Below are 19,957 nucleotides of genomic sequence, written 5' to 3' on the forward strand. Positions count from 1 at the left end.
AGGTGGCTCACACCTGTAACCCCAGCACTGTGGAAGACCGGGCCAAGCAGACTGCTTGAGCCCAGGGGTCCGAGGTCAGACTGGGCACCATGGCAAAATCCCGTCTCTACAAAAAAAAATTAGCCAGGCATGGTGGCGTATGCCTGTAGCCCCAGCTATTCGGGAGGCTGAGGTGGAAGGATCACTTGAACCTGGTAAATTGAGGCTGCAGTGAACTGTGATCACACCACTGCACTACAGCCTGGGCAACAGAGCAAGACCATGTCTCAAAAAAAATAAGAAAAAGAAAAAAAAGAAATTAGAAACTTGGCAACCTCATTAGCATATTAAGTGATTAAACTCCCTCTTCTCTTTCCTCTCCTCCTTCATCCAGACTCAGAAAAAGAGAGGCTAAATCCTTTGATATGATCCTTACTTTCCAGATTTTCAGTATTTGTCCAGACAGTTTCCTCCAAATTTCAAAAAGTTTTATTTTGAAAGAATGGGAGAAATAAAACAGAGAGGTATCAATTACCAAGAACAATTACACTGAAGAAAACACAATAATAAGTACTCTTCCCACACACACAACCCCCACCCATTTCCCCATCCCTGGCACAATATTAAAACCACCAAAGCACATCTAACAAGGAAAAACAACAGTACGTAATGAAAAAAGCAAATGTCCATACTGCTCAGTCCAACTAACCCTTATGAAATGTCCTTCCCTCAGCTAAACTCCACCCACTGGAATGATAAAGAAGTGTAGAGACAACCCCTAGGGGGGACTTGGAACTCTGCTTATACTAGCAAAGCTCAGTGAAGAATCAGTAAGAGTAGTGAATCTGTTTGGTAATGAAACACTGGATATAGCTTCCTTTTCAAATTTTGGATGATTGCAGAGAACAGGTAGAGTTTGAGACTCACAGACTTCTAATAGGACTGATCCCTGTTCCCTCAACACTAACAGTGGAGCAGCTGCCAAATCGTGGTTGGCTGCTGAGAATAGTGGAAGTGAGGCAACTTTGGGCTTAAGACAATCTGAAAAAGATGTCTGGAAACAAGTTTACTGCTTCAGTTTCAAACTGTGAGTAAAGGGGTTTAATAGGTGGGGCTCGGACAAAGGCAAGGTGAAACTTCCTATATTATCACTTGAAGAATTAAATTATCAATTTGACTGCATGCATCCCTTGTTTTAATTAAACTCAATATGGACTATTTAAAATTTAAACAACTGTTGGAATAGAGCCTAATTAATTTCATATATAACTCAGTGTCTGAAATTGAATTTTTTTTTTTTTTCCTAAAGTAGTAAGTTTAAGTTTTCAGCATCTATGGAGAGATTCCCGGCCATGGGACTACATGACTTGTTTTATATCAGAATTCTCTTTATAGGAAATTTGTTTTATTCTGCCTTTGCTGGAATCAATCTATAAAGGGAAGGATGCCTGTGCAGGATTAGTTCAAGATCAGAGATTTCTCTGCTCGTGTGTGTATGCATGGGCGCGCACACACACACAGTAGTTAAATACATTTTCCCACACACAATGCTTGTTGGAGTCCATCTCACAATTACACTTCAATAGTAGCCATATACATGTACATGCAGCAAGATGTGAGAGTTGCCCCAGAGTGATTAAAGGTGGTGCACAAATGTCAATGTGGGGAAGTCATTTTAGCATATAGATGTACACAAGCCAATAGGGTCATTAACTTGCAGATTACATTTTTCCCTTTCCCCAAGATAAATAAATCAAATGAAAAACACACACTGACATCTTCTTGGTGTCATGGACACAACTGCCTGGAAGGTCCACTCTTTGTACTTCCACTTTCCTATGACACCTTCACTTTGCCCTGAGGGGCCTTCTCATATAAGGAGGGTTGCTCCTCAGCATTCCCTGGCAAAGGCTTCTTCTCAGAAGACCGGTCTTCAGGCTTGCGGGCAATCAGCAGGCGGCAGGTGAGCAGGATTCCAAACACCAGAGCATGGGCGTAGCGTTTGAGAGGATCACCGACCAGCTGGTGGAAGAAGAGCACAGCCAACACCAGCAAGAGTAGGAAGAAGTTGGCTACATCTTTGGGACGCCCGGGCACAAGGGTCATGACGATGCCACAGGCCACCTCAAGGGCACCAATGCTTTTTCGGAGGAGAATGGAATTGATCCCCATTTTCTTCAGCAGAGGGAGGGCTCGAACATAGCTCTTGTAAGCACGTTTCTAGAGTGGAAAATATTGTAAGGAAATTACTGCATTAACCATGATTTTAACATTAGAATGAAGAAAACACAAGCAGAGTCCTCCTTCCCTACCTCCATTCCCCTTTCACACTAGCCACTGGTGTCCCATTATATATAATTTTTCATATCTTAATTATATGTAATTAAACTTAGAGACCAGGCACAGTGAGTCACACCTGTAATCCCAGCACTTTGGGAGGCCGAGGCGGGCAGATCACCTGAGGCCGGGAATTGGAGACAGCCTGGCCAACATGGTGAAACCCCATCTCTACTAAAAATACAAAAATTAGCTAGGAGTGGTGGTGGACACCTGTAATCCCAGCTACTTGGGAGTCTGAGACACAAAAATGGTTTGAACTCAGGAGGTGGAGATTGCAGTGAGCCGAGATTGCACCACTGCACTCCAGCCTGGGTGACAGAGTGAGACTCCATCTAAAAAAAAAAGAAAGAAAGAAAGAAAGAAAAACACCAAGCAATCTGCTGGAATCCCTATGATTTAAACCTTAGTAGCATCTTTGCTATGGTCTGAATGTTTGTGTCCCCAACAAAAATCATATGTTGAAATCATAACCCCCAAGATGATGGTATTAGTAGGTGGGGCTTTGGGAAATGATTATGTCCATGAGGATGGAGTGTTCCTAAATGAGATTAATTCCTTTATAAAAGAGGCCTCAGAGAGCTGACTTGCCCCTTCTGCCATGTGAGGACACAGTTAGAAGGCACCATCTATGAAGAGAAAGTGGGTCCTCAATAGACGCCAAACTGCTGCTGCCTTGATCTTGGACTTCTCAGCCTACAGAACTGTGAGAAATAAATTTCTGTTGTTTATAAGCTACCCAGTTTATGCTATTTTATTATACCAGTCTGAATGGACTAAGACAAGCACCAAAGGTAATAGGGCGGATAATTTGATTTTATAGTTTAAAAACATTTATGATTATAAATCATAAATAGCATTAAGAATTTTTTTTAGCCAGGCACAGTGGCTCACGCCTGTAATCCCAACATTTTGGGAGGCCAAGGCAGGCGGATCACCTCAGGTCAGGAGGTCTGGAACAGCCTGGCCAACATGGTGAAACCTCATCTCTACTAAAAATACAAAAATTAGCCGGGTGTGATGGGGCATGCTGTAATCCCAGCTACTCGGGAGGCTGAGGCAGGAGAATCACTTGAACCCATGAGGCAAAGGTTGCAGTGAGCCAAGATCATGCCACTGTGCTCCAGCCTGGGTGACAGAGCAAGACTCTATCTCTAAATAAATAAATTAATTAATTAATTTAATTAATTAAAAGAATTTTTTAAAAATTCACTAGGCCCATAAAAATTGGTACATGTTAGCCACATCCATATTTTCTAGTGCCTGCTTTGTCAACACCCAGGTGCATATGAATACTAAGCAAAATGAAACAAGGCAAGGCACAGTATGGTAAAGCTTCACTAATTTGAACTTCCCTAAATTGGAATCTGTGATATTTCAGAAAAGAGAGAATCTGGAGTTTATATTTGTAGAATCTATAAAAATGAAAGTGTTTGCTGAGAAAATAGAAAAATAAAAATGTATGCAAATGTCAGCCCTTTATATATCTTTAAAGTATAGTAAGACAAAATCAGTCTCATTTCATTGAGATAAATCCCCAAACCTTTATAAGAAGCTACTTTGGCTGGCTTCATTCCTTAATTTTTATTTTATTTTATTTTTCATTCTTTTGAGACGGAGTCTCACTCTGTCGCCCAGGCTGGAGTGCAGTGGTGGAATCTTGGCTCACTGCAACCTCTGCCTCCCGGGTTCAAGCGATTCTCCTGCCGCAGCCTCCCGCATAGCTGGGTTTACAGGCATGCACCACCACGCCTGGCTGATTTTTTTTTTCTTGTATTTTTAGTAGAGATGGGGTTTCGCCATATTGGCCAGGCTGGGCTCGAACTCCTGACTCAGGTGATCCGCCCACCTCGGCCTCCCAAAGTGCTGGAATTACAGGTGTGAGCCATTGTGCCTGGCCTCATTCCTTAATTTTGATTCAAGAACTATTTATTGCACACCCGTTATGGGTTTTGTATCAATGATGCAGAGATAAATAAGACAGGGTAATGAAGCTTTCAGACTAGTAGGGGGAAACAGATATGTAAACAACATAAAGCAGCACAGTTAGTGGTACATAAATAGAGATCTATATAAGATCACAAAGTAACAGAATTATATTGACCTTCGAGTTATAGATCATTCATATTTTTCACTCTCCATTTTAACGTGTTCCCCATTTTGGAGTAAATTGATGAGATTTTATCAAGTGTCTTATTGGGTTGGTCCACTGCTTTGTTTGCATTTAGTATCCATTCATCCATTCAATGTTTATTTTCTTTCTTTCTTTCTTTGTTTTTTTCTTTCTTTTTTTTTTTTTTTTTTTGCTTTCCAGGAGGTGCTCTCATCTGAGTTCAATATTTATTAAGTGCCTCCTTGTGCTAGGCACTGTACTGGGTTCTCTGGATATAAGTGTCAATTATTCAAAGGTCCTGTTTTCCTAAAGTTTGAGGTTTATAAGGGGAAGAGCAGATATGTAAATACACAAGTGCAATAAAGTGTTATAAGTGCTGGATACAATTATGTAGCAGGAACAGTATAGGCACACCAGAGGGAGTGGTCAAATCTCCCTACATAGTGACAGAAAATTTGGAGTGGAATCTTAAAGTAGAGCAGGTGAGGCTGGGCGTGGTGGCTCATGCCTGTAATCTCAGCACTTTGGGAGGCCGAGGCGGGCAGATCACCTGAGGCCAGGAGTTCAAGACCAGCCTGGCCAATATGGCGAAACCCTGTTAATACTAAAAAAAAAAAAAAATACAAAAATTAGCTGGGCATGGTGGCACATACCTGTAATCCCAGCTACCTGGGAGGCTGAGGCACGAGAATCACTTGAGCCCAGGAGGCAGAGGTTTCAGTGAGTCAAAATGACGCAAGCCTGGGCAACAGAGCAAGACTCTGTCTCTAAAAAAAAAAAAAAAAAAAAAAAACAAGAAAGAAAGAAAAGAAATGGAAAGAGAGAGTCCATAAAGCAGATAGAAGAAAGTATGGTCAGAAAAGCAGGAGGAAAACCAGGAGAGATCAGGTCATGAACACCAAGATAAGTTTTAAGAAGAGAATAGTAAAAAGTGCCAAATGCTAGACAAGTGTAAGAATGAGGCAGAAAGCCAACTTGACCTCTCAGAAGCATCTGGCACTTAAACTAGTGTTCACACACTCTAGATTTAGAACAAATATTAACAAGCAAATGCACCTTTACGTAATGGATTAATTATGAGTGGCCCCAGATAATTGCCTATGAGGACTCTTAAAAGACTAATGGTTTAGAAAAAAGCATGGTTTGGATGCAAACAGACTTGGCGTCAAATCCCAGCTCTGCCACTTTCTAGTCTTTTTTTTTTTTTTTTAATATGGACTGTCACTCTGTCACTGAGGCTGGAGTGCAGTGGTGGGATCAGAGCTCACTGCAGCCTCTACCTCTGGTGCTCAAAAGCAATTCTCCCACCTTGCCTCAGCCTCCTGAGTTGCTGGGACTACAGGGTATGCACCATCATGCCCGGCTAATTCTTTTGCTTTGTTTTGTTTGTTGTTGTTGCTGTTTTTAGAGACAGCGCCTGGCTATGTAGCCTGCCTTAACTTTCCAAAGTGCTCCTGCCGCTTTCTAGTTGGGTGTCTCTGAGCAAATTATTTGAAAGGTCCTGAACAAGCCTGGACTAGGGTAAAGTCAGCAAGGCTACTTACTTTGGGTGGAAAATTTAAGGGGGCACCAAAAACACTCACTAATCAAGGTAAACAATATCCATGATGAACACAATATGAAACTTTTAAATAAAAATAGGCTCTGACGTTACACTTGCACGACCCTGCTTCACTCACTTCTCCCTAAACCTGCCTTGTCAGAGACTGTCCTTATTTAAAATTCTACCTCACCCTAGTCCCTACCCTGTTCCTGAGCCTATATGGAAATACAAAGTGTTAGTCATTCTTCCTCTGTCTTCCCATCTTAGATTAAATCAAAGATTTTTCATAGAGAAATTAGGAGAGAGGTTGACCAGTAGGCAGAGTAAAACCTTGGGCTGAAAGGAGCCAGACCCATGTGGGGCAGAGCTGAGCTGAGGTTTAGGGTACCTGGTGGTGGTGAGAAGCCCACCCCTTTCCTCTCATTAACCTAAATACATGCCACCTGCCTTATCCTTTGCCCTTTGCACTCTGGTGATGGTAGCAGGGGGACGTTACGGGGAAAAAATGTAGACCCCAGAGGCTTCCATAATACTTTTTTCTTTTTTTTTGAGGCAGAGTCCCACTCTGTCACCCAGACTGGAGTACAGTGGCTCAGCTCACTGCAAACTCTGCTTCCCAAGCTCAAGCGATTCTCCTGTCTCAGTCTCCTGAGTAGCTGTGATTACAGGCCTGCACCCCCACGTCCAGCTAATTTTTGTATTTTTAGTAGAGACGGGTTTTCACCATGTTGGCCAGGCTCTTCTCGAACTCCTGACTTCAGGTGTTAGGATTACAGGCGTCAGCCACCATGCCCGGCCTCTTAACACTTCTGAGGGTCTCGCTGTCACCCAGGTGGGAGTACAGTGGCACCATCAGGGCTCACTGCAGCCTCGACCTCCCAGACTCAAGTGATCCTCCCGCCTCAGCCTCCTGAATAGCTGGGCCTACAGGCTTGTGCCACCATGCCTGGCTAATCTCTTTTAAATTTTTTTATAGAGACTGGGCCTCACTATGTTGTCTAGGCCTGTCTCAAACTCCAGCGCTCAAGTGATCCTCCTGCCTCAGCCTCCCAAAGTGTTGGGATTACAGGCATGAGCCACCACGCTTGGCCAGTAAGGGTCATTTCTAATTAGCAACACAAAGGTTCTCAAGAGGCAATTCCTAAATCCTAAGTGTAAACTTCTGATGTGATAAACACAAAAGACAGGATGAGTTTTTTGTTTGTTTGTTTGTTTGTTTTTTGAGACGAGTCTCGCTCTGTCACCCAGGCTGGAGTGCAGTGGCATGATCTCAGCTCACTGCAACCTCTGCCTCCTGGGTTCAAGCGATTCTTCTGCCTCAGCCTCCCAAGTAGCTGCGACTACAGGCGCACACCACCACGCCCGGCTAATTTTTGTATTTTTATTATTTATTTATTTATTTATTTATTTATTTATTTATTTTGAGATGGAGTCTCACTCTGTCACCCAGGCTGGAGTGCAGTGGCACGATCTCGGCTCACCACAACCTCCACCTCCTAGGTTCAAGCGATTCTTCTACCTCAGGCTCCTAAGTAGCTGGGATTAGAGGTGCCTGCCACCATGCCTGGCTAATTTTTGTATTTTTAGTAGAGATGGGGTTTCACTATGTTGGCCAGGCTGGTCTTGAACTCCTGACCTCGTGATGTGCCCAGCCCAGGATGAGTTTCTTATAGTCAGTTAGGAGCCAAGACTTCCGGATGCTGGCTGAGTGGGTTCTGGAAACACTTCTTTTTTGACTAGGGCTTAACCACCCATCATTCAGGTATAAATTCTTATCTATACTATAGTGCAATCTGTAGCCTGGGGCCAAACTCCATGTTTTAAATCAAGTTCCTATAACTTCAGTAATCTTTTTTCTCTCCATTTAGTAGAACTGCATATTACTTTTTTAGTTTAGCTAACCTCTTAAACTGCAGCTGTGGATATTTTTATGTAACTGTTGCTTCTTTCTTTCCTCCGTTTCTCAAGAGGAAACTGCATGTGGATAAGCCATTTTATCAAATCTTTCATTGAAAGCTGAGTAGGTACAGATAGGATTTATTTTCTAGGACTCCAAAGAGGGAATGTTTAGTTTATTGGAGATGGGACTAAGCTTGGATGGGTCTTGACATTATAGGAAGCCATCAATCTTTCTCCTGTGGAATAGGATAGTGACATAAAAAGAATCCTATTGGCCGGGCACAGTGGTTCACGCCTGTAATCCCAGCACTTTGGGAGGCTGAGGCGGGCAGATCACCTGAGGTTGGGAGTTCGAAACCAGCCTGACAAACATAGAGGAACCCCATCTCTACTAAAAGTACAACATAAGCTGGGCGTAGTGGCGCATGCCTGTAATCCCAGCTACTCAGGAGGCTGAGGCAGGAGAATTGCTTGAACCCGAGAGGCAGAGGTTGCAGTGAGCCGAGGCCATGCCATTGCACTCTAGCCTGTGCAACAAGAGCAAAACTCCTTCTCAAAAAAGAAAAAAAAAAAAGAATCCTATTATTGCGAGCCCCCTCATTATGCTTGGTCCAGGCCACCTCAAGTTAAACAATAGAAGGGTCACATGTCTTGAGTCTATAGTAACTAGGTCTCTAAAGACTTTAATTGTATGGATAGTAATAATAAAGAGAGTTGACAGATTCACTTTCTTAAAAGGCTCTTGCAATTCAGTTTGTTAGGTCTGTATTCTTTCCATTGCAATAACCCAGGCTCTGAAACCATAGTTTCCATATAGGGGGAGGAAAAACAGGAAAAAGATGGGTTTAGTTAAATGTTTCAAGCCCCTGCAATCAAAGGCAATCATCTAGCAATATCCTTGGACTGGGATTCTTAAGCTGAATTCCAATTTTAGTTTTGCCACTAAATTGCTTGGAGAAAATTACTAAGTATTTTATTACCTTAGTTTCCCCTCAGATTCAGTAAATCAAATGAGCATTTTGGAGATTTAGGTAAATAATCAAAGTGTCATAGCATCAGCTGAGGACAACACACACACACATTTGATCATTAACGAGCCACACAATTAGGCCGGGTGCAGTGGCTCACACCTATAACTCCAGTACTTTGGGAGGCCAAAACGGGTGGATCACCTGAGGTCAGGAGTTTGAGACCAGCCTGGCCAACATGGCAAAACCCCATCTCTACTAAAAATACAAAAATTAGCCAAGCGTGGTGTCACACGTCTGTAGTCCCAACTACTTGGGAGGCTGAGGCAGGAGAATCATTTGAACCTGGGAGGTAGAGGTTACCGTGAGCCGAGACCACGCCACTTCACTCCAGCCTGGGTGATAGAGCCAGACACTGTCAAAAAAAACAAAAAACAAAAAAACCCCACACACAATTAGAAATCCATATGTTTGCAAGCCACAGTAATTTAATAACAAAATCATTGATGAATCAAGCAGGTCCATTCTTGTGGTATGAGGACATTCTGATTCAGACATGAGTCAAAAGCATATGGAACCTTTTATTTTTTGTTATTTTGTTATTTTATTTATTTTTATTTTTGAGACAGAGTCTCACTCTCGCCAGGCTGGAGTGCAGTTGTGCGATCTTGGCTCACTGCAACCTCTGCCTCCCGGGTTCAAGGATTCTCCAGCCTCAGCCTCCTGAGTAGCTGAGATTACAGGCGTGTGCCACCATGCGCAGCTAATTTTTTTTTTTTTTTTTTTTTTTGTATTTTTACTAGAGACAGGGTTTCACCATGTTGGCCAGGATGGTCTCGATCTCTTGACCTCGTGATCCACCCGCCTCAGCCTCCCAAAGTGCTGGGATTACAGGCGTGAGCCAACGTGTCTGGTCTGTAGAGCCTTTTAATTTTTTAAATTTATTATTTTTTTCTTTTTTTTTGAGATGAATTCTTATTCTGTCACCCACGCTAGAGTGCAGCTGTGTGATCTCAGCTCACTGCAGCCTCCACCTCCCGGGTTCAAGCAATTCTCCTGCCTCAGCCTCCCAAACAGCTGGGACTACAGGCGCCTGCTGACGTGCCCAGCTAATTTTTGTATTTTCAGTAGAGATGGAGTTTCACCATGTTGGCCAGGCTGGTCTAGAACTCCTGGCCTCAGGCGATCCACCCAACTCAGCTTCCCAAAGTGCTGGGATTACAGGCGTGAGCGACCATGCCCAGCCAGAGCCTTTCTTTAGTCATACCTTTTTTTTTTCCTTTTTGTCATTTATTCTTCACCACACAGCAAGATCCATGATCTCATATTAATGACATTAAATTTGAATAGCTCAAAACTGTCAAATAATATTAATCTTTGATTACAATTAATAACCAGCCCAAGCCAGCTAACAGGACAAAATACAAAATGAGAACACTGAGCAAGTAGTGTCCAGTTCAGTTCACTCATGCCAATTAGGTAAAAGGAAAAGATAAATTGGCTAATATACTGTAGAATTCCATTTATATAAAGTTCAAAATCAGGTACAATTGACTTACGTTGTTAGAAGTCAGGATAGTAATTACCGTTGAGGGGGGTAGTAACTGTAAGGGGCCATGAGGAAGGTTTCTGGGGTGCTGGTCATGTGGTTTTTTTGTGGCTTTTTTTTTTTTTTTTTTGAGATAGAGTCTCACTCTGTCACCCAGGCTATAGTGCAGTAGCACAATCTTGGCTCACTGCAACCTCTGCCTCCTGGGTTTAAGCAATTATCCTGCTTCAGCCTCCCAAGTAGCTGGGATTACAGGTGCCCACCACTAAGCCCAGCTAATTTTTGTATTTTTAGTAGAGACGGGGTTTTGCCGTGTTGCCCAGGCTGGTCTCGAACTCCTGACCTCAGGTGATCCACCTACCTCGGCCTCCCAAAGTGCTGAGATTACAGACATGAGCCACAGCACATGGCAATGTGCTTTTTCTTAAAATGAATGCTTGGTTACACGGGAATGTTCTGAAAAGTCCTTGAGCTGCATACTTATGCTATGTGCATGTTTCAGTATATATGTTATACTTCAATAAGATTTACAAGGAAAAAAAAACTATATGAAAGCAGAAGAAAGCACTGATAAAAATATATTTTGGCAAAAAATCTCAGCCTGGTTGCTATCTTAAACCATAAAGCCTACATAAGTGCTGCAAAATGTACTGACTCATGTGTGATTTTTCTGAATCTCTGTAAGAAATAAAGCCCGTGTGAATCACAGATCATTGTTTAAATGTAATAAAAAGCCATTACTTATTTAATTGCCAAATTGCCACATGAATGATAAACATCTTTTTTTTTTTTTTTTTAGATGGAGTTTCACTCTTGTTGCCCAGGCTGGAGTGAAATGGTGCGATCTCGGCTCACCACACCCTCTGCCTCCCAGGTTCAAGCGATTCTCTTGCCTCAGCCACCAGAGTAGCTGGGATTACAGGCATGCACCACCACGCCCAGCTAATTTTGTATTTTTAGTAGAGATGGGGCTTCTCCATGTTAGTCAGGCTGGTCTTGAACTCCCGACCTATTCTACTTTCCATTGTCATATAATGCCTACCTAAAGAGGAAGCTGGCAAGCTTGATTCTACCAGTCAAAGTGGACGCTTCCCAGATTGCATCTTAAGGCAGAAGACTGACTCCTGCTGTCAGTCAAAGATCTCTCTGAAACAAACTCTGCTTTTGTCCATACTGAGAGGCTACAAGCTCCCCAACATAAACTCTAACACATAGTTTAGCTTGTGATGGCAGACTGTGTGAACTAAGCAAAGCTGCTTCGCATCTCAGGATCTGTTTCCTCTCTGAAAATAAACGTACTGTACCACCTCAGAGAGTGGTCTAAGCATCAGTAAATTACTATCTTATTACCTAGTTGGAAAACAATAGCAGTGATTGGGAGCTTAAAAGATTACCTATGGACATTAAATAAACTGCCCAAACATATTGGGAGTGTTTCCTCAGGATTACATAAACAGAAGGGCATTTAACTACACATAAACAAATAAATCAAATCAACAAACCTTTACTATGAGGGGATGCAAAGAACCAGGGACTTGCCCAGTCATCCTCAGGACCAAAATCTCTTGGCTTTATTGTCACCAGGATTTTGGTGTTTTCTTACCTTTTCATATGTGGTCCCCTGTGCTTACAGGATGAAGCCACTACTACAAAAAGCTGAACACCAGATTTAAAGCAAGCCAACTATTTATATGTTCCCAGTCACTGCACAGGAAACTGCGTCCCAGCACTTTTAAGGGCTGTCTCCCATTTTCAAGTGAACTAATAAAGGCATTTAGTCAAGGGAATGGCCAGTCATGTTGAATTCACGTGGGATTTAGAGTACTCTATAATGATACTTGCTAAATCTGGAGGAGGTATGGGACAACACATGCCAAATGGGCTATTCAGAGATGCATCTGGAAGTTCTGCATGAGATCCACTGTACATTACACAGCGGCAAGTGTGGATTTTTCAATATTAACTGATTGCATAAAGGTCTGTCCACAAGGGCACATGAAAATAGCATCTTGTTCTTCTAAATGCTTGATTTCAGGCTGGGGGTGGTGGCTCATGCTTGTAATCCCAGCACTTTGAGAGGCCAAGATGGGTGGATCACCTGAGGTCAGGAGTTCACGACCAGACTGACCAACACAGTGAAACCCCATCTCTACTAAAAATACAAAAATTAGTCAGGCGTGGTGGCACACACCTATAATCCCATCTACTCCGGAGGCTGAGGCAGGAGAATCGCTTGAATCCAGGAGGCAGAGGTTGCAGTGAGCCGAGATCACACCATTGCACTGCAGCCTGGGCAACAAGAGCGAAACTCCGTCTCATAAATAAATAAATAAATAAATAAATAAATAAATAAATAAATACTTGCTTGATTTCGGTCCCTTAAACTGGCTATTTAAATCAGTTAGGAAACCACTGCATAAAATAGAATCTCTTTTAATCGCCTCACCCAAAGCATTTCTCAAACACACACTATAGCAAACACTGTACCAGACACTTTTATACATAATCTCAGTTAATATTTACAGCCTTCTGAGGTAGGCATTCCTTTTTTTTTTTTTCCTTAGGATGGTTTGTTTCTTAAGTGGTAGGCATTCTTATCCCCATTTTATGAACAAAGAAACTGAGACGCCAAGAGTAGCAGGACCTGAACCCAAGCCTGTGTGACTATAAAGCCTGCACTCTTTCCGCTAACCCTTGCTGGCTTCTCCAGCACAAACAGGAGAAAATTTCACAGTTATTTGTTTGTTTTTTAGCAATGATTCTCCCTGGAGAAGATAACACCTAAGAATTACACAAACGATTTTAAAGCAAAACAAACAAACAAAAAAATAGTTGGCAGAAAAGCAAAAAAAAAAAAAAAAAAAAAAAGAAAAATAAAAGAAAAAGAAAAAAAAAGAAATAAAAAGAAATCAAATCAAATCAAAAATCTAAATTTTAAAAATTGATTTTGAAGTAAAACAAAATTGAAAATATGGATTGGGCAGTTAAACTGGTACAATAACAGGAGGAAGACTGTGCCGGGTATTCTCAAGAATCGGTTGTCAGTTCTGGCATCCATAAAAACCCAATAGTTTTAACCATTAATGATCCTTCTATTGGGAGTATTGAGTCATGGACTTGGTTTCTCATCTCTGCTCCAACAACAGCTTACCTTCCTTGCCTTGGATATGTCATTAAACTTGTTCTGCTTCAGTTTATCCATCAGTAAAGTAAAAATAACGAATACACTAAATCTACCTCACAGAGATGTTCTAAAGAACAAATAATCTTAAAACAACAACAGCAGCAACAACGCTTTGAGATCTTATAAGAAATGCCACTGCAGTCAATACATGACTAACCTCCTCGATGCAGAGGAATCACTCCTTAATGGAAAACAAAACATCCCGGATAATCATCCCAACTGATCTAGGGTTGGGGTTCTGAGAGACTCTCCTTCTGAGAGACAGGGGCTTCTTAGAGAGTCCCTCTAAGAGGCAAGAAATGGCTCCTGAACTGCATAATCAAGAGCCAACCAGAGAAATCTGAAGGGTGGTAACAAGCCAAGGCAATGCTACAATGACTCATTCATTCACCCATCCACTCCACAAATACATATTGAGCACCTTCTCTGTACTAGAACTGAATTTCCCTCCCTTTCTTATGGGAACGAGAATAAAGCTGGGCCAAGCCTAGGCACTATGCAGTAAGCTTTATGCCAGAGAGCAATCTCCAGTCTATGGCACGATGCTCAATGCAGGAGAGGACCCCAGCAAAGGGCAGTCTGAAAATCCTCTTCAAACTATTGTGACGTCTACTTCTCAGTTAGATACAATCTTTCCATTCCCTCTAGATGCCCCTAGCACAGAAGCGCAGAAGTGTGCATACACACCCACACACAATGGTTCTATATTGCTGTGTTACGCTATATCTATTTAAATATGTTCCTATGTATGATATGAAATCTTCATATTTGTTTCTTCTGCCTTTCATTAGGCTGCGCTAGACAGCTCCATTTCTAGGAAGAAACATACTGTAAACCCATTTGTGGCTGGTCCTCCTTGTGAGCTCCTGCCAAGCTGGTAGGAAGCTTCCCGGTGACTCCATCTTAGTTGGATTGCCTGCAGAGCCTAACACTGTACTTAAGGTGCAGCTTGGGGGGCCTCTGAAGCAGCTGACTAGGGTCTGGAGGGCAGGGAGCATACTGAAAAAAGGTAGTGTGTCCCTAAGGCTAGGGAAAGCTTACAAATACCTATGATGCATACGCACAAATATATAAATATATGTACATATGAAAAGTAAAGCAAGAGCATGTTCATTTACTCATAATCTAACACCAAACTACTACCACCAAGACAGAAATATAGTGGCATTTCTCCTCCACCCTATCCCTCTGTCCCAACCTCTTCAAGTCATTTGGTGGCTTCTGCTACCCCACCCCATCCCTCTTCTCCCAGTGCAGGCTGCCTCGGGTACTCATTTTGACCTGATTTCAATTCCATCTGGTCAAACATGCTGGGAGGAGGGGAGGGGAGAAGGAGAAGCATGTAAGGATTTGCCACTGGGGCTAGACCTAAACCCTTGAGTCCTAGCCACCCTCCCCCACCCTAGGGTGATCCTGCGGTGAGGAAGAAATGGAAAGCTCCAGCTTAAACCCTGAGACAGAAGCCAGAGCTGCCTGCAAACATTTTCTGAGCATCTATTAATATAATTTGCCAGTCTCCATCCATTTGCAGCTCACGTTAAGGGGCCCTGGAAAGCTCTGCAGTGGGTTCAGGAGAGCTATGAATTCCTCGCAATGTGTGAGACTGTTCCTCCCTGCCTCAGCCCTAACAGGGCTTGCCTCTTTTCTCTTTCCCCTTCTGTTCCTCCCCTAAGCTCCTTTCTCTCTTGACCTTGAGAGCCCAGTAATGTGCTCCCTCCCATTACGGGCAGTCTGGCAAAGGCGACAAGAAGCAGGGTCCGTTTAGCTGGGGTGGGGAAAAGAAGAGGCAAAGTGACAGGGGAAGAGGGGAGAGATCCGAAAGTGCTGGAAACATTCCCTGCCATCTCCTAGTACTCCACAGCATAAGAGCAAGTCCTCATCACGCCCAACTGGGGAAAGCAGCCCAGCCCCCAGGTTGCAGAGGAGATGTTTTGGCCAGTCACCTTCCGTGATTCCAACTCTGCAGAGGGGAAAACCTACAGAGGGCCAGGCTCTGGTCATCCACAGAAGGCAAGGTGGGGATTACGGACTGTTTTGCAGGAGAGAAAAAGCAGATTTTGCAGATTTTGTAGATTACCTCACACACAAAACAAAATAAAACAAAATATCTAGCTCTCCCTTGAGAGAAGGGGAAGAAACAAGAGCTTAGTGACCTTTATTTGGGCCAAGAATGCTTTGTCTCAAGGATCCAGATACATACCCAGGTGGCTGGAGGAATACTATCAGCTGTCTGCCTGGGATGAGGAATACCAGCCAGTCCCTAAAAATTGCTTGTTTTAGTAGCCCATTTTTCCCAGCTCTTTCCCTCTTTTCTCTTTGTTCTGCTCTAAAATAAATAAACTCTCTGCTTGCTAAACTCTTAGCTCACAGGGAGGGAATCAGACTTGTAGACTGGTTGCCCGGACTTTGGGTGTGTGCTGGAAGGAGGGAAGGGCTCCTGCCAATGACAGGTGCTATGCAGGTCTCAGCCTTCTGGTTTACTTGGGATGGGGGGTATTTGCTGGGCAACCCCTCCCCCAACTGGCATTCAGTGGCTCCAGTACAGCATAGCCCACAAAAGAAATCGCTCTTGCCCAGCTGCTCCTTCCTTCCGAGCTGCAAAGTTGTTGAGAAGGGAGGGTCCAGGTGGGGATAGGGGCTAAGGGAGTGGTACCAGAAACTGAGAAGGAAAAAAGGGGAGAGGTCCTCGCAATCCCATGGGAGTGCGCTCCTCATCACCCGTATGCTTCACTTACCATCTCACTGTAGGCATCCTTGCTGAGCCTGGGGGTCAACTTGATAGTCCCCATGAAAACAAAGAAGAGTCCCAGGGCCACTGAGAGGGCCACAATAGTTACGGTTCTGGGGGATGCCATGTGGTCGCCAAGGCAGGTCCCAACTAATCCTTCTGATTTGCGCACCCGCTCTGTCCAAGGCGCAGGCAGTTAGCACAGGGAGAGCTGGGGGGACGCTGCGGAGGCAGCAGGCAGCTAGAATGACAAAGGGAGAGGAGGGAGCTCGAGAGAAAAATTGAGAGATCGAGATTCAACCACTCTCACTACAACAATCTCTGGGTCCTAATGCCCTACGTGTGCTCACAGGCCAAAAGGACAGTCTCGAAGTTAAATGAAGCCCTAAACGAAAAACGGAAACTTCAAATCTTAAATGGGGAGAAGGGAGGTTATGTATGAATTCAGTCACCGGGTGACCCCAGGAATGAGGAATTAGGGAAGACAGGCTTTGCTGCCACCTTCCCACTGGGCTCACTTTTCATCTCCCCCTCCCACTTATCATCCTTCAGTTATTCACTCCCTTTTTCCATCTCTTCCTTTCTGTCCCCCTTTCCTTTCCCTAAATCAAAATGTTGGTCCTCAGAGAGTTGTTTCTGAAGTTGGTAACACTCAAGTTTAAAACTGCAAAGCTGTCAGTCTTCAATGCTGCCAAAGAAGGCTTTCTCTTGCTCAGAAACCTTTAATGACTCTCATAGCCAGTGGTTAACTCCAGTTTTAAATTTAGAATTCAAGGCCCTCCACATTTTAACCCCTGTCTCTCTTTGGAGATTTAGTTTTCAATGGCTCCCACTGCCACATGCCACCACTCACCTATCTACTCATGGCCTCATACAACCTAAGCCTTCCCACCTCCTCTACCTTTAACTCCCTATCTTTTGACCCCGCCCCCCGCCATCACTCTTCCATTAGCATTAAACCTTTTCTTCAAAGTCACCCCCTCCATAAAGCCTTTCCTGATTCATTCTCAGTTAGATATGATTTCTCCCTCCTCCAATTTTCTATAACAATATCCAATAATTGTTAACTGTTTACTAGATGCTAGACGCTGCCCTCTACTTGTTTTAACTAATTTAATCTTTACAGCAACACTATGGACTAAGTATGAGTCCCCATGTTATTAATGGGCACATTGAGGGGCTGGGAAGGTAAGTAACTTGCCCAAGAGTATACAGCTAGTAAGTGGAGAGCCAGGCTTCAAACCTAGGCAGTCATTTCTAGAGCCCAGGCTTTTAACAATTGCTCTGCTGCCTCTCCTGTAATATTTTTCACTATTAGTGTGGCACTTAAAGTTGTTTAGCACTGTAAGTGTGCACGCACACACACGCACATACAGAGTTTTGTTTTGTTTAGAAACAAGGTCTCACTCAAGTGATCCTCCATCTCAGCCTCCAGAGTAGCTGGGATCACAAGCACATGCCACCACGCCCAGCTAATTTTTTTATTTTTTGGGAAGTCGGAGCCTTGTGATGTTGTCCAGGCTGATCTCTAACTCCTGGATTCAAGGGATCCTTCCGCCTCGGCCACCCAAAGTGTTGAGATTACAGGCATGAGCCACGGAGCTCAGCCCGACACATTTTTTTTTTTTAAGGCAGTCTTGCTCTGTGGCCCAGGCTGGAGTGCAGTGGCACGATCTCGGCTCACTGCAAGCTCCGCCTCCCGGGTTCAGGCCATTCTCCTGCCTCAGCCTCCCGAGTAGCTGGGACTACAGGCGCCCGCCACCTCCCCGGCTAATTTTGTATTTTTAGTAGAGACAGGTTTTCACCGTGTTAGCCAGGATGATCTCGATCTCCTGACCTCGTGATCCGCCCGCCTTGGCTTCCCAAAGTGCTGGGATTACAGACGTGAGCCACCGCGCCTGGCTTTTTTTTTTTTTTTTTTTTTTTTTTTTTGAGACGCAGAGGGTCTCCCTCTGCAGCTTCAAGTGGTCTTCACACCTCAGCCTCTCAAGTAGCTGGGACTACAGTCATGTGTCACCACGCCCAACTAATTTATTTTTTGTTTTCTGTGGATGTGGGGTTACCTTATGTCGACCAGGCTGGTCTTGAACTCCAGGGGTCCAGTGATCCTCCTGCCTTGGCCTGCCAAAGCGTTGAGATTATAGGCATGAGCCACTATGCTCAGCCCTACAGAATCATTTTTAATGATTGTATAAAACTTTAGCATCACTTGAATGTACTATAGTTCGCATTCATTTAGCATCCTATTGCTAGATATTGATGTTGTTTCCATGGTTTTTACTTTTACAAATAAAAATGTGATGCATGGCCTGGCGTGGTGGCTCATACCTGTAATCTCAGCACTTTGGGAGGCTGAGGCAGGCGGATCACCTGAAGTCAGGAGTTCAAGACCAGCCTGACCAACATGGTGAAACTGTAACCTTCCAAGGGGTTCACCTTGCCCGCTGCCTAGACAGATCCCATTCACCAAGACAGGGGAATTGCAACAGAGAAAGAGTAATTCATGCAGAGCCCACTATGCGGGAGACCAGAGTTTTTTTACTTAAATCAGTCTCCCTGAGCATTCGGGGAGCAGAGTTTTTTGCTTGTTTTGTTTGTGTTTTTTTGAGACAAAGTCTTGCTCTGTCACCCAGGCTGGAGTGCAGTGGTGCAATCTAGGCTCGCTGCAACCTCCACCTCCTGGGTTCAAGTGATTCTCCTGCCTCAGCCTCCCCAGTAGCTAGAATTACAGGCATGTGCCACCACACCTAGCTAATTTTTGTATTTATAGTAGAGACAGGGTTTCACCATATTGGCCAGGCTGGTCTCGAACTCCTGACCTCAGGTGATTTGCCTGCCTTGGCCTCCCAAAGTACTGGGATTACAGGTGTGAGCCACCACGCCTGGCCAGGGAGCAGAGTTTTTAAGGATAACTTGGTAGGTCAGGGAAAGCCAGTGAGCCAGGAGTGCTGATTGGTCAAGGATGAAATCATAGAGAGTCAACGCTGTTTTCTTGTGCTGGGTCAGTTCCTGGGTGGGGGCCACAAGGTCACATGAGCCAGTTTATTGATCTGGGTGGTCCCAGATGATTTATCAAGTGCAGGGTCTGCAAAATATCTCAAACACTGATCTTTGGAGCAGTTTAGAGAGGCTCAGAATCTTGTAGCCTCCAGCTGCATGACTCCTAAGCCATAATTTCTAATCTTGTGGCTAATGTTAGTCTGTCAAAGGCAATCTAGTCCCCAGGCGGGAAGGAGGTCTGCTTTGGTAAAGGGCTGCTACCATATTTTTTTAAACTATAAACTATAAACTAGGTTTCTCCTGAAGTTAGTTCAGCCTATGCCCAGGAATGAAGAAGAGCAGCTTGGAGGTTAGAAGCAAGATGGAGTCAGCTAAGTTAGATCTCTTTCACTGTCTCAGTCATAATTTTACAAAGGCGGTTTCAATCCCTCCCTTTGGGTTTTATAATACCTTAAACTTAAGGTATACGCTATAAAGATGGGAAAAGTCCATCAATCGCTCTGGCTTCTTCCTGCTGACAGGGGATGTAGTGGGAACAGGAGTGAACCCCAAGCTGAGAAGAGTGGAACTGCTTTGCAATTAACTGTCTGAGCATATTCATGCAGGCCTGGTTGAGCTTCCAAGGTTTGTATGGCAAAAACGTTAGTACTCTCATCT

At 43.8% G+C, this 19,957-nt stretch overlaps 1 protein-coding gene across 1 annotated transcript; it reads right to left on the reverse strand.

Annotated features, from left to right (window-relative positions):
- Nucleotides 1-452: 452 nt before the first annotated feature.
- LOC105499306 (transmembrane protein 35A) lies at nt 453-16,559 on the reverse strand. The gene is made up of 2 exons (XM_011771829.2): nt 16,308-16,559; nt 453-2,199 (listed from the first exon to the last, which is right to left on the reverse strand). The coding sequence occupies exons 1-2, from the start codon at nt 16,425-16,427 to the stop codon at nt 1,816-1,818; spliced, it is 504 nt and encodes a 167-aa protein (XP_011770131.1). The 5' UTR covers nt 16,428-16,559; the 3' UTR covers nt 453-1,815.
- Between the last annotated feature and the right edge of the window lie 3,398 nt (nt 16,560-19,957).

This window comes from Macaca nemestrina, chromosome X (genome assembly GCF_043159975.1).
Source record: "Macaca nemestrina isolate mMacNem1 chromosome X, mMacNem.hap1, whole genome shotgun sequence".
NCBI lineage: Eukaryota > Metazoa > Chordata > Mammalia > Primates > Cercopithecidae > Macaca > Macaca nemestrina.